Here is a 14,722-nt window from a genome sequence, read left to right as displayed (position 1 = left end):
ATATTAGGTCATTCCTAGGGAATGCAGGTTTTTACCGTCGATTCATTCTAGATTGATTAGATGGATCCTATTGTTACAGGAATTTTCCCCAGACATTAGAGACAAAAAGGGTGCAGAAAATGTAGTAGCAGATCACTTGTCTAGGCTAGTTGTTAGTTCCCCTAGTGATTCCCTTCCTATAAGGGATAGCTTTCCTGATGAACAATTGTTCTCTGTTTCCCAATCACCTTGGTATGCAAATATAGTGAATTATCTTGTTACTAGTCGAACCCCTCAACATTGGGGTAAGCAAGATCGTTCTAGGTTTTTAGCCGAGGTTAAGCATTTCTTTTGGGACGATCCTTATCTGTTTAAGTATTGTCCAGACCAGATTATTAGGAGATGTGTATCTGAGAGTGACCAGTCTAGTATTATCTCCTTTTGTCATGAACATGCATGTGGGGGTCATTTTAGTGCTAAGAAGACTGCTTCTAAGATTTTGCAGTGTGGATTTTACTGGACTTCGTTGTTTAAAGATTCCCATAGTCATTGTGTTTCTTGTGAGCGTTTCCAGAAGTTAGGAACCATTTCCCGTAGAAATATGATGCCTTTGAACCCTATTTTAGTGATTGAGGTCTTTGATGTGTGGGGCATTGACTTTATGGGTCCATTTCCTATTTCGTTTGGTTATCCTTACATACTTGTTGCTGTAGACTATGTGTCTAAGTGGGTTGAGGCGGTTCCATGTAGAACGAATGACCACAGGGTCGTAGTCCAGTTTTTGAAAGAGAATATACTTACACGTTTTGGTACGCCGCGAGCTATAATTAGTGATGGAGGTTCACACTTTTGTAATAGACCGTTTTCTCTTTTAATGAAACAATACGGTATTACCCATAAAGTAGTAACCCCATATCACCCTCAGACTAGTGGTCAGGTAGAGGTTTCCAATAGGGAAATTAAACGTAATCTAGAGAAAACAGTTAATCCAAATAGGAAAGATTGGTCGTCGAGGCTTACTGATGCCTTATGGGCTTATCGTACTGCGTTTAAGACACCCATTGGAATGTCACCTTATCGTTTAGTGTTTGGAAAGGCATGTCACCTGCCTGTTGAGTTAGAGCATAGAGCCTATTGGGCTATTAAGAACTTAAACTTTTCACTTGACAAGGCAGGAGCTCAAAGAAAGCTCCAGCTCAATAAGTTGGACGAGATTCGTAGAGATGCATACGGTAGTGCTAAGGAGTATAAGAACAAAATGAAACTTGTGCATCATAGGAATATTTTACGAAAGTCATTTTCTCCAGGTTAAAAAGTTCTTCTGTATGACACTCGTTTGCATCTATTCCCCGGGAAGTTGAGTTCTCGGTGGACCGGTCCTTTTGTGGTCCGTACGGTTTTTCCTCATGGTGTTGTTGAGATTGAGACACCAGATGGTAGTAGTTCTTCGAAGGTTAACGGTCAGCGATTGAAGCCCTTTTTAGAGCCTTTTCCTACAGGTGATGTTGAGGAGGTCCCTCTGGAGGACCCTGTTTACCTTGATTGACCATCGAGGCGATTTTGTATGTTGTATAATATTTTTGTAGGTTTTTGGTTACACTTCACCCAGGTACTATCTTTACGACTTCTATCTTTACTATTTCCTCATGTTACTTATATTTCTAGTACTGATCTTTGATTAGAAACATTAAGGACAATGTTAGATTTAAGTTTGGGGGTGGGGTAGAACTTTTTGTTACCTTTTCGTTGCAATAAATAAACTCTAGAGCCTAGAAATTTATCCCTATTAAGGATGGCACTAACCAATCTAAGTGGATGGAAGCATTTTTTTGTAGGAATTGAGGAACCAATCTGACTAGATGGCAACATCTAAGAGTCTATTCATAAAAGCACGGAGCTCAGGTGTTAGAAATAACATGATAGTTTCACCATATCTCGTTGAGTCCTTTTCACTTCTGTTTTTATTTTGTTTTGTGTTTTAAACTATGTTTCTCTAAGTGATTAGGTGAGGCTCACGATTCAAGTTGTTACCAATGCTAGGGTGAATTAGAGTGATTGAGATACAAAAAAAAAAAAAAAAAAAAAAAAAGAAACAGAAGAAAAAGAGACCAGACCATCAGACCAACTGGAATAAATTCAATAAAGTTGACCACTGGAACCCTTGTATATGCCAGTTGTTTTGACCTAGAGTTAGGATTATCGACCACTGGTACCCTTGTATATGCCAGTGTGTTGATATTAGTCAGACTAGTATCTCAGTCCATTAGGATAGGTTCATTTTGGCAGAGGCCTTCAGACAGATATGAGAAACACCGTTCACCTAGTAAACATCAAAACCATCTATGTTTTTATATATCCATCTTCTTGATCTATCCATGTGATTAGTTTTGACTCCGGATATTGATGTCCATAGTGCGATATCTGAGTAGAGCTCTGTCACTTCATATGAATTTTAGTATGCTTGAATGAAAACTCTTGTACAACAATTGGAACTTCGCATCAGGGTACTTCCTCCTGTAGTCAATAAGTATGCCAACCAAGGAGATTCTTTAGTGCCTTCCAAGGTTCTGTGTAGATAGCTAGGGTCTGGAGTAAAATTGTTTTGTGGGTATACCTCTGGTAATCCCTCCGGAGACAACACTCCGCCACTAGGGACACCTAGGGGTTTAAAGGCTTATTGCATACGCTAAATGCAATCGACGATGCCTGCGACAGTGAGTTAGGATTTTATTTCTATTTTATTTTTGCTCGAGGACTAGCAAATAATAGGTTTGGGGGTATTTGATAGACACATTTTTGTGTCCGATTTGTCTCGATTCTATATGTTGTTAGGGCTCATTTTTGTACTTATTATGGTGTTTTATTTATTTGTATGTATTTTTTGGCCAATAAACATTTTTGGAAAAAATTGGCTCGAAAAATTGTCGGAAAGCACCCGGAGGACATTGTCTATTCAGACTCTCACTTTGGATAAGGGGTAACCTAATTACTAAGGGGCATCCCATTTCCAGGCAGTTGCTAATCGCACCCCTACTCTGGATAAGGGGCAACCATCTTCAACATTCAAAAACCAGGATTTTGGCGGGAAACTAGTGCAGTTAAAGAACAGGTTTGGCAATCGTGATTTGAAGGAGTTTGAGGTCGATTAAACCTCTGATTTTCATAGGATAGACTACTTATGAGTCTAGGAATCTGATATGGGTGTTTAAATCGATTAGACTGGGCTCAATCGATGGATTTTTCTCACAACAGAAAATATGGAAAGTCACGTGTGTGACCTGTTTTAGGGAATTTTAAAGAGATTAAAGCGCTGTAAACCTTCCCAAAGATTTGTATCTATCTAAGGAAGAGTTTAGAATAAAAAGGAAATCTCAGAAACGCGTAGAAATCCTAAAACAAGAAATTGCCGCAACTTGGTCGTGAAGAGAAGGAAAGAGATTTTGGAAGATTTGGGAGAGATTTAATCGGTATTTTTGATATAAATAGATGTCTTGGGTCATATAGAAGAGGTGTAGAGAGTTTGGGAACCTAAGGAGAGCCAGAGAAGAAGAAACCAGAGCTTTACCAAACTCTGTTTCTGCTGCTGCTGCTGCTGAAGAAGAAGAACACGAAGAACATTGACGCTCGGTAAACAGTCGCAGAACAGTGTCGTTGTTTAACAGCTGAAGAACATTAAGCTGTTCAGGGCAGTCTTATTCTAGGGTCTTAAAATCAGCGACAAAGCAACAGTTTTTCTGTAACAGTTCCATTGTAACAGTTGTTTTGCAACACCAATACACTGTTGCAAACAGTCTGTGTTATTACTTTTCATTCTTTTGATCATCTTTTGAGCAACAAACACATATTTTGAGATCATGATTAATATGAGGAGCTAAACCCCATTGCTGAGGCGATAGAGGAAGCTATTTTTCCAACAAAAAGTGGTATATTCTATTTTATCTTTTTATTTGCAATAATTATATGATTATTTGCCTTGAACTATTATTGAATATGATTTTTATTTGAGTGATTGTGATCTATTTTGATGGAGTATGCTTAGTTTTAAGACTTTCGATGCTTCATACTTGGTATTTACAATTATTACTTTTGAAAATCTACTTGTTGCAATATTTTAGAATCAAATTAAACAAGAAAATTGCAGAAATATAATTATTGGTTTAATCACTTTGAACTTGGAAAATAGTGGAATCTTAGCCTCAGTGTTTCTTTTAGTATTGATATCATCTTTGATTGAGTTTGCTATAATTTTTAGTGAGTTTTCAATTTTAATATTAGAATTTAAGTTTAATTAATATCCTTCACAAGTCTGAGAATCGAACCACTTTTACCACTATCTACAAATCACATCACTCTTCTGAACTAGTGTAAACCCTAGCTGCGGGCATGCCTTTCATAAACTTGTAGAAATACTTCATCATAAACAATTACTCTTCGAATATCACCGTAGTAACGTCGGCTACCTCATGAATAGTGACGTGACAGGTAATCATTATTATGCAAAGTAGACACATACGGGTAGGTGGCTGTTTTTTTTTTGAAAGGCAAACAAAGCGCATGGTTTATGGTTTGATTTGAATTGATAGATAACTGTTATCTATAAGGGTTTTGGATTATTCTTCTTGGAATGAATTGTTTTAGAATAATGTTTTCTTGGTTTCGAGTGCAAGTGACGCAAACATCTCAGGAAAACTATGGAACCGTGAGCGTTGCGTGTTAGTAGAGAGCATGGGATAAAACATAACATGGATATCGGTTTTATCATTCCCGTGAAAACTTGAAGTAGTAAACCATGTATTTTGTCTAAGCAATACTTACTCGGTTTTTCGGATTTCCTAACGAAAAATGAATCTTCCGGGTGAAAGTACGATTTTTGTGGGAAGCACCGCCGTGATTATGGAAAGTCCCCAGTCATCCCTGATTCGTCTGATGACCGAGTTGTCAATCCCTGGTCAGCTCGTTTACTTATAACCTCTGGGAAGTACCCAGTCATCCCTTGTTGCGTCACGACTGGTGATTGGGTCGTCCAGTAACCGAGTCGTGGATCCATGATCAAATCGCTTGTTGCCACCACCTTGGAAGTCCCCAGTCATCCCGTGCCGTGTCATGACTGGTAACTAGGCCGTCTGGTAACTAAGTCGTTGATTCCTGAGCGGATCGTTTGCTTTCACCACTTTGATGTCTGGGTTGAAGTATGATATCGTAAATTGGAAATTGATATTGTAACAGAGAGACTGATCTCCCACTATGGTCGCCAATTGTTTGAGGGTGAAAATGATTTCTGCTGATTTTGGTAATTTCGGGTGTGTGGGTGAGAAACGAGTTTAAACCCTAAACAATGTACTGCAATGGAGTACTTTAGATTAGAGAGATCAATCTGTACAAATCCGGCCTACACCAAGAAATGGCCGTTCTAGACTTTCTTCGGTCACAAAGTGAAGGAGAAGGGTTGGTTTTAGGAAGGGAAGCGAAGAGAGTGTTGAGACCAGAATAGTTGATTCTGGAAGAGTAGTTATTTCACGACTTGTATCAGAAAGTGGGAAGCTAACAGATGGAAAGATAACAAATATTTTATGAGTGTTGTATCCTCCTGACCTGAACTTGTTGTTCGGTAGAAATAGGTAAGACCTATTTATACAAGTCGAAGTGAAACGTACTCTGGTCTCGTAAGAAATGGAAAACGAATGAGTAAATGGGAGGAGGTGGTAACCGGTAACTCCTATATTTGATGTTCCATAAAAGAAAGTGTTTCACCATTACTCCCTGTATTTACTAACCGCCTTATCCTTATGACACTGTCTTATAACGGGCGTAGTGTACGCCGCACGCTGTAAACCCCCAAACCAATACCCAATGAGCATCCCCCAGTTTGTGACATGTGTTGATGTCTCAAGTGTTTTTGTGGAAAACATGTAGCATGTTGTTGTTCGGCAAGTTGATCTTGGAAGACTTGCCAGCTCGGTGATTACCTTCGACGGCCGAGATTTTGCATCTTGAGAGGAAGGGTAGCCGTTGATTATTGCAACTCTTCGTTTGGTATCCAGTGACATGAAATCGTGGCCGGTACGGCTTTAATACGTCATAGTTTAGGCGCGGCCAAAAGTTAGGGTTTTGGCTTTGTTTCGGCGCGACCAAACTAGGGCTTGGCGTCGGGCCAAAGGTTGCCATGCGTTAGCTGGTAACCTTGGACGGCTAAGATCTGCATCTTAGATGGAAAAGTGGCCGTTGATCTTCGCAAGCCTTTGTTTTGGTAGCCGCATAGGGAAGGCCGGAATGGTATGGCGCGGCAAGGTGGTTGGCATGCCATTGGTTTTGGAAGCCGTGACGGAAAGGCCGGGCCAAAGGTTACCATGTGTTGATTGGTGACCTTGAACGGCTGAGATTTGCATCTAATATGGAAGGGTGGCCGTTGATTGTCTCACGCCTTCGTTTTGGAAGCCGTGACGGAAAGGCCGGCATGGCATGGCTTATGCGCGAAAAGGTGGATGACGCGGCATGTCATTGACACATGTGGCATGGTCGACATGCCTTGGCGTGGTTTAGGCGCGGAAAAACTAGGGTTTTGGCGTTGGGCCAAAGGTTACCATGCGTTGGTTGGTGGCCTTGGACGGATGAGATTTGCATCTAAGATGGAAGGGTGGCAGTTGATTGTCGCACGCCTTCGTTTTGGAAGCCGTGAAGGGAAGGCCGGTATGGCATGGCTTAGGAGCGGCATGCCATTGTCACATGTGGCATGGTCGGCATGCCTTGGCGTGGTTTAAGCGCGGCCAAACTAGGTTTTCGGCGTTGAGCCAAAGGTTACCATGCGTTGTTTGGCGACCTTGGACGGCTAAGATTTGCATCTAAGATGGAAAGGTGGCCGTTGATCGTCGCATGCCTTCGTTTTGGTAGTTGTATAGGGAAGATCGGCATGGTATGACCCGGCAAGGTAGTTGGCATGCCATTGGCACATGTGGCATGGCATGCCTTGGCGCGGTTTGGCGTGGCCAAAACTAGGGTTTTGGCCAAAGGTTACCATCCGTTGTTTGGAGACCTTGGACGGCTAAGATTTGCATCTAAGATGGATGGGTGGTTGTTGATTATCACACGCCTTCGTTTTGGTAGTCGCATAGGGAAGGTCGGCATGGTATGGCGCGTCAAGGTGGTTTGCATGCCATTGGCACATGTGGCATGGCATGCTTTGGCGCGGTTTGGCGTGGCCAAAACTAGGGTTTGGGCCAAAGGTTACCATGCGTTGTTTGGCGACCTTTGACGGATAAGATTTGCATCTAAGATGGAAGGGTGGTCGTTGATCATCGCACGCCTTCGTTTTGGTAGCCGCATTGGGAAGGCCGGCATGGTATGGCGTAGCAAGATGGTTGGCATGCCATTGGCACATGTGGTGCGGCTGGCATGGTTGGCATGCCTTGGCGCGGAGGTGCGGCTGGCATGGCATGCCATTGGCGCAGTGGTGCGGCTGGCATGGTTGGTATGCCTTGGCACGGAGGTGTGGATGGCATGGCATGCCATTGGCACGGAGGTGCGGCTTGAATGGTTGGCATGCCTTGGCACGGAGGTGCGGCTTGAATGGTTGGCATGCCTTGGCGCGGAGGTGCGGCTGGCATGGCATGCCTTGGCGCAGTGGTGCGGCTGGCATGCCTTGGCGCAGAGATGTGGCTGACATGGCATGCCATTGGCACAGTGGTGTGGCTGGCATGGTTGGCATGCCCTGGCGTGGTGACGTGGATGGCATGGTCTGCCATTGGCACAACGGTGCGGCTGGCATGGTTGGCATGCCTTGGCGCGGAGATGTGGCTGTCATGGTATGCCATTGACACAGTGTTGCGGCTGACATGGTTGGCATGCCTTGGCGCGGTGACGTGGATGGCATGGTCTTCAATTGGCAGAGTGGTGCGGCTGGCATGGTTGGCATGCCTTGGCGCGGTAGCATGAGAATTAGGGTTTGACATAGATGATGTCAGTTAGTGTTAAGGGTTCTGCCGTGGAACATAACCCATGTAAAAAAAGGGTACCCCGGTAATTCTTACGTAGGCATGCTGATTGATTTAATTTATGTGCTAGTGGTCATAGTGACGTCATGTCAGATGTACAGTTTTACGATTTTGACCCTAAGCTAAAAACCACCATCAATAGTCCCATGTTCCATGCAACTCACAACAGTCATGACAACCTGAAAAATACAAGCATACAATAAAAATGTCAAAAAATAAATGAACGCAATTCACTCGTGGGCGTTGCCCCTCGTGAAAAATATATCCTATGCGGCAAGCTAAACATAAAATGAGCCATCAACATACTCAACAGGAGAAATATATCATATGCAGAAAGCAATAGATACAATGTGTCTTAAAGATACAAATGCTACAAATGTTTACAAATACACATGCAACATGATATATATGTGTAACTTCAAGTTACATATACTAAAAATACAACAGGATATATATGTGTAACCTTAAGCTACACATATTGTAACAAAAAACAGCATGTCTACATCATCAATTTGAAGTTGTTCTTCTGAAACAACATTGTTTCTTCATCCTCTTCTCAGTATCAAACAAAAAACTCACAACAAATTCACAAATTCACAAAAAACAAACCGAAAAATACAAATTCCATGTTAAAAATACAACAGGATATATGTGTAACCTCAAGTTACACATACTATAACTAAAAACAACATATCTTCATAATTTGAAGTTGTTCTTCTGAAACAAAATTGTTTCTTCATCCTCCTCTCAGTATCAACAAAATATAAACAACAAATTCACAATAAATTCTCGGATTGGACATGCAAGAACAACAAATTATCGAAAAAAATTGAAAAAAGTTTTGAAATCAAACCAAATAAAATTCGTACCTAGATTTGTTGTTTTTCTTCTTATGAAACAATGTTATTTCTCTTCTTGTTCTCAGTATCAACCTGTTTTTGGGTGAAAACTGTCTCTGTCGGTTTTGGTAATTTCGTGTGTGTGGATGAGAAACGAGTTTAGACTCTAAACAATGCACTGCACGGGAGTACTTTTGATTCGAGAGATCAATCTGTAAATCCTGGTCTAAACCAAGAAATGGTTGTTCCAGGCTTGTTTCGGTCACAAAGTGAAGGAGAAGGGTTGGTCTTAGGGAGGGAAGTGAAGAAAGTGTTGAGACCAGAATCGTTGATTCTGGAAGTGTGGTGGTTTTGTGACTTGTATCGGAAAGTAGAACTGGCTAGCTGAATGAAAAGCTACCAGGTGATTTCTGGATGTTATATTGTTCTCCTGACCAAAACTTGTTGTCTGGTAGAAATAGGTGAGACCCATTTATACAAGTCGCAATAAAACGTACCTTGGTCTCGTAGGAAGTGGAAACGATTGAGCGGTGGAAGAGTAACGTGTAACGTTGGGATTTATGTTTCCATAATTAGGGAGGTGGATCCGCTCACGCCATTACTCCTTTCCATTACTAACCGCCCCACTTTATGACACTTTCTTGTAACGTGCGTATTGCACGCCGCACGCTGTAAACCGCCAGACCGATACCTTGATGATCATCCCCCAGTTTGTGACATGTTTGACGTCTCGAGTGTTTTCGTGGGAAACATGTAGCATTTTGCTATGTGTGGCAAGTTAAAATCGAGAGGCCTGTCGTAGGAAAATAGCATGTGATGCTATTAGAATTATCTTGGATAGTCTCCTGAAACTTTCCACGAGCCTGCCAGCTCGGTGGCGAACTTGGATGGCTAAGATTTCATCTCAGGAGGAAGGGTAGCCGTTGATTATGGTTACCTTATGTTGGCGCCTGATAATGGCGCAATGGCACCGTGGGTGCATGCCTGGCATGGCTCGTGCATGCCAGTGGCACGGTGGTGCAAGTGGCGCCTGGCGTAGCCATGGCTACTAGATTTAGGAGGATGGTCGTCTAAAAGTTTCCACAAGTCTGCCAGTTTGGTGGAAAACTTGGATGGCCAAGGTTTCATCTCATGAGGAAGTGTAGCCGTTGATTGTGGCGGCTACCTTCTGCCGGCGCCTGCTAATGGTGCAGTGGCACCTTTAGTGCGTGCCAGCGGCATTGCAGCATGGCTCGTGCATGCCAGTGGAACGTTGGTGCAGGTGGCGCTTGGCGTAGCCATGGCCACTTCATTTAGGCGGCTGGTCGCCTAAAAGTTTCCAGAAGTCTGTCAGTTCTGTGACAAACTTGGATGGCTGAGATTGCATATCAATAGGAAGGGTAGCCGTTGATTGTGGCTACCTTCTGTTGGCGCCTGTCAATAGCAAAGTGGTGCCATTGGAACATGTCGGAGACATGGTGGAATGATAAAAGTTAGGTTTTTGCGTCGCGGTCAAAACTAGGGTTTGGCGGCATGGCCAAACTGGGATTTGGCGTCGTTTCCAAAATTAGGGTTTGGCGGCATGGCCAAAGGATTTGGCGTCGTTGCCAAAATTAGGTTTTGGCGGCATGGCCAAAGGATTTGGCATCGTGGCCAAAAATTAGGGTTCCGCGGCATGGCCGAAGTATTTGAAGTCGTGGCCAAAATTAGGGTTTGGCGGCATGGCTGGCATGGCTCGTGCATGCCAGTGGCGCAGTGGTGCTAATGGCGCCTGGCGTAGCCATGGCTACTGGTTGCCTAAAAGTTGCCACAAGTCTATCAGTTCGGTGGAAAACTTGGATGGCTGAGATCGCATCTCATGAGGAAGGGTAGCCGTTGATTATGGCTACCTTCTGTTTTGTGTTAACTCATGAAATTTCGTAATCAGAAAATTCAGATTTGGGACCCTCACTAAAATCGTTGTAGAATTCTCGTACGAATTCGGATTTCGACGGTCCGCCCCTATATTTTGATTGGAAAATAATTTCTCATCTCCCAACAAGGAAATGTCTAGGTTTTGAGCTCGTTTAGGAGGTGAAAACATCCCGACAGTAAAACTCAGGAAGAATTCAGGAGGGGTTCTGTCAGTTTTCAGCCTTGACCTAGCTCGCCTTTTATGTTGTATATTTTAGATCGTTGCTCCGATTGATTTTAGTTTTTAGTATGTTATGCTAGACATCCATACGAAACTTTTGGCATGTAGCTCATACTAAAATTGTTTACCAAACGTTCCCAGTTGCTTGTACAATCTTTGGGAAGCCGATTTGACATGGTGACCACTTGACGCAATTTCCACCCCTTCAGTGTTGTGCCAGGTTTAGAGCAACCTGATTGGTCGATAAAAGGAGGGGACGGACAAGCACGGGAGTTGCCACTTTTTGGTGCGCGTTCCAGGTTTAATGCGACCTGATTGGTCGATGGGAAATAGGGCCGACAAGTATGGGCTCATCCACAACTCATTGGGAGTGTAACAGGCTTAAAGCGACCTGATTGGTCGACGAGGAATAAGGGATGGTTGGGTAGCATGGGGTATGGCCAAGTGGCGCACGCTTTCCTCGTTGTTGCTCATACTCCACGGTTCTGTTTGCTTTCTGACTGAGTATTTCGTGCAATGGCCTTAACTTTGGTACTTGGAGATCCATGCTACTATGTTGCGAGTGAACACAAATCCGTCATGCCATACCGATATTAACGGTTCTGCCGGGGAACATACCACAGGAAAAGTACTCAGTGAATATTTTATTAATAAGTAATATCGGCAAGGCGCCGAAATTTACAGAGCATCTGGGATTGTTGCTACATTCGCCAGTCTGGATAAATTTCATGTAAATATATTGAACAGCTCAATAAATGCGTCAGTGGAGAGGTTGACACCCATGGCTTTGTTTCCTCGCAGAGTGACATCACATCATATGCAAGGTTTTACAATTTTAACCCTAAGCTAAAAACCACCATCAACACAACCAAATCCTGTTCTTAGTATCAACCAAATAAAAAAAAGACACGAAATAAGAAAGATCCAAATAATAAAAATCGAAATCAATAGAATTCAATACTAGATCGAAAACACACCTATGTTGATTTCTCTATTCCAACCTGTCTTCTTCCTCTTCTCATATTCAACAAAATCCAAGCAAAAAAAAACGAAAATCAATAGAAAATCGAAATAAAAAAATAGATCAGAAAAACTAGTGAATCAAACCTATTTTATACAAACAGAAAATAACAATTGATACAAACCTATCTGTTGTTCTTCAATACAACGTCTTCCTCTCGTCAAATCTGAGAACAACTGAATCAATTCAACGATTTTCTGAGAAATAACGTGTCGTTCTTCCTCTCGTCTTCAATACAGCGAATCAAAAATCAACTCACTTGTTTGTTGTTCTTCAATGCGACGATTTTGTGAAGAAACAGTTCGAATTCGGAAGATTTGATATCATGAAGAGAAAATCTCCGGAGAGCAGAGAGATGAGAGAGTAAAAAAAAATCTGATTTGATTTTCTGTTTCTGTTCCTGTATAAGTCTACTATAAATAGTGGAGATTATTTTTGGTACTTTTAGATTTATTAAAAAATTTGATGACGTCAGCAATCCGGAAGAGTTCAAAATTTGGCCCCAAAATTAAAAGTTTGGGCCTAGAAATATCAAAAAATGATAGCATGGAGTTGATAGTGAAAGTTCCATTTTATGGGACTTTTATGTATTGAACCCATATAGTATGGGGGTTCTAGTATTTTTCACTTATACTGACTACTAAAATAATCAAGCAAAATGTAATTGCATAATTTCTTTCCACAACGTTAACCATGAGTTCAAAACCAAAAATAAATGTCAATCGTGCGGACTCAACGCCCCGACGTATATAAGACAAATGAGTTTAAAAAGGTAAGAAAGCCGATATATACTCGGAAATTTTCAGATTCTCATTGTTTAACAAAGCTTACAAATTTTCAAGCCAATTTGGTAATAAAAATAGACAGGTGTCATTGTATAATAAGCGGGCACGCGGGTACAAGGGGAAATTGGCACAAAGTATCCAGAGATCAGGAGTCATATGCAGACCTTTTTTTTTTCCTTCTTCTTTGAAGCATATGATAACTGCTAAAGATAGGAGTCATATGCGAACTGCTAATCCCGTAATTCATATAACTACTGAGTTGGCAATGAAATCAGAGAGGTGGTCAAGTAGGGAACTGTGCACTGCAATTATAAACGGGAATGCACAGTCCTTATGCAAAAAGAATCAAAATCTAAGTCAGTTTTTCCAGATTGATTGATTGGTCAACAACATGGAAATCCGTTCGATTGTTAGTAAAAATATTATCCATTCCATCCAGTGCATCCACTGCAATGGATTGAATATATGCATGCAACTCTCGTGGTAATCTGGTACGATGGTGAACACGAACACAGAAGTGATCACTCACTAACAACCACTGTTATAAATTTATTTATACAAATCTTAAACAGTAGAAAAAAGAAAAGAACTGCAGAAATTTAAGACCTGCTAGGTTTGTTCTGTAGTACCATTGCTACTTTGCTTAATCAAGAGAATTACGGCAACTAAAACCGGGGTGAATATCATAGCCAAGCTTAATACGATATTAGGTCTCGTAATCTCAGGTAATAACACGCTTCCGTATTTAATCACAACTGCACCTCCAACAGATCCAACTCCCAATCTCAACAAGTAACTCAAATCATCATCATCATCCTGGTTAATCAAACAAATTGATACAATCTCATCAACTTGATTCAGTTTCACCTATCTCTCATAAGGTAAACTCCTAACTAACATTATGATTACCTAAATTAACTGTAATAACTACCTTAAAATCACCAAATAATCAAAACGAACCTGGTTGTTGTTCTTGAGATCCTCTTTCTCTTGTTCTTTTGGCTGAACGTTTGAGTTTCGACCTGCAAGAAGCCTCTTCGTGTTCGTGAAAAATCTACTTGAGTGAACTTTGATAGGACCCACCAATCTGAATATTGAACGGTTAAAATGAGACGGAGATGTAAAAAACCCAGTTGTCGACATCTGGATTGCTGCCATTATCACGATTTTGCACGACGTAATTTCACTGGTGACTAAAGACTTGTAGTTCGCGTACAAATGAGGAAGTGCGGGGAACTACAAGTAGTTCGGGGAAATTCATGACTTTCATTTTTTAAGCGATAGGAATCGAGCGGTTGGAAACCACTGAATACATCATCCTTTTAACTGTTGTGGTCCCAAAAATGTCATCGGCGTGGTAATCAGAGATTGTGGAACCAGGTTTGTTAATCTGTACTGCAACTAACCAAACGTAGACTTGTAGATACCAGAACCGACCTGTAAGAAGTTGACCCTTCCGGGAACAGAAATTAGGTAAAAGTTCAGTTAAGGATCTTTTTTCCAGCCCGGTATGTCTAACAAGGTAAATCTGAACCACCATAGAAATCTGAACCACCACATAAGCGTATTACAACATTTTGTGGCAACATGTAGTTTGGTACCTAGATTTTTTTTTTTTTTTTTAAATCAGGACCATGACCTAAAAATGTAGTTTGGTATGACCCAACTTGACCGTTAAGAATTTCGTTTCAGTCATTTAGGAGGAGAAGTCAGCTTGAAGGAGTTGTTGCAACCCATGCAAATAGGGAGTGGACTAATATCCACCAATTCTACACTGATGAAGGAAATTTTTGAGACAAATCTTGATTTAGTAGTAAGTGACGGAATTAGGATTTCTCGGTCCAGAGAGACCGGAAGTAAAACATTGACATGTACATTTCTTTTCTTTAATATAATCTAAAATCTTGATCATGGTCTGGAACTTTTACCTTTAGGATAAGCAATATTACATTTTATTATCACGACTGGTATAGTAGAAGCCAGTCTCCCATCACCTC

At 41.5% G+C, this 14,722-nt stretch overlaps 1 protein-coding gene across 1 annotated transcript; it reads right to left on the bottom strand.

The window, feature by feature from the left end:
• Positions 1 to 13,104: 13,104 nt before the first annotated feature.
• On the bottom strand, positions 13,105 to 13,951 carry LOC113361145. The gene is made up of 2 exons (XM_026604487.1): positions 13,686 to 13,951; positions 13,105 to 13,541 (listed from the first exon to the last, which is right to left on the bottom strand). The coding sequence occupies exons 1-2, from the start codon at positions 13,881 to 13,883 to the stop codon at positions 13,335 to 13,337; spliced, it is 405 nt and encodes a 134-aa protein (XP_026460272.1). The 5' UTR covers positions 13,884 to 13,951; the 3' UTR covers positions 13,105 to 13,334.
• Positions 13,952 to 14,722: the final 771 nt, after the last annotated feature.

The sequence above is a fragment of the Papaver somniferum genome, chromosome 3 (assembly GCF_003573695.1).
Source record: "Papaver somniferum cultivar HN1 chromosome 3, ASM357369v1, whole genome shotgun sequence".
NCBI lineage: Eukaryota > Viridiplantae > Streptophyta > Magnoliopsida > Ranunculales > Papaveraceae > Papaver > Papaver somniferum.
The sequence above is the reverse complement of the archived record's forward strand: the minus strand, read 5'-3'. Positions and strand labels throughout refer to the sequence as shown.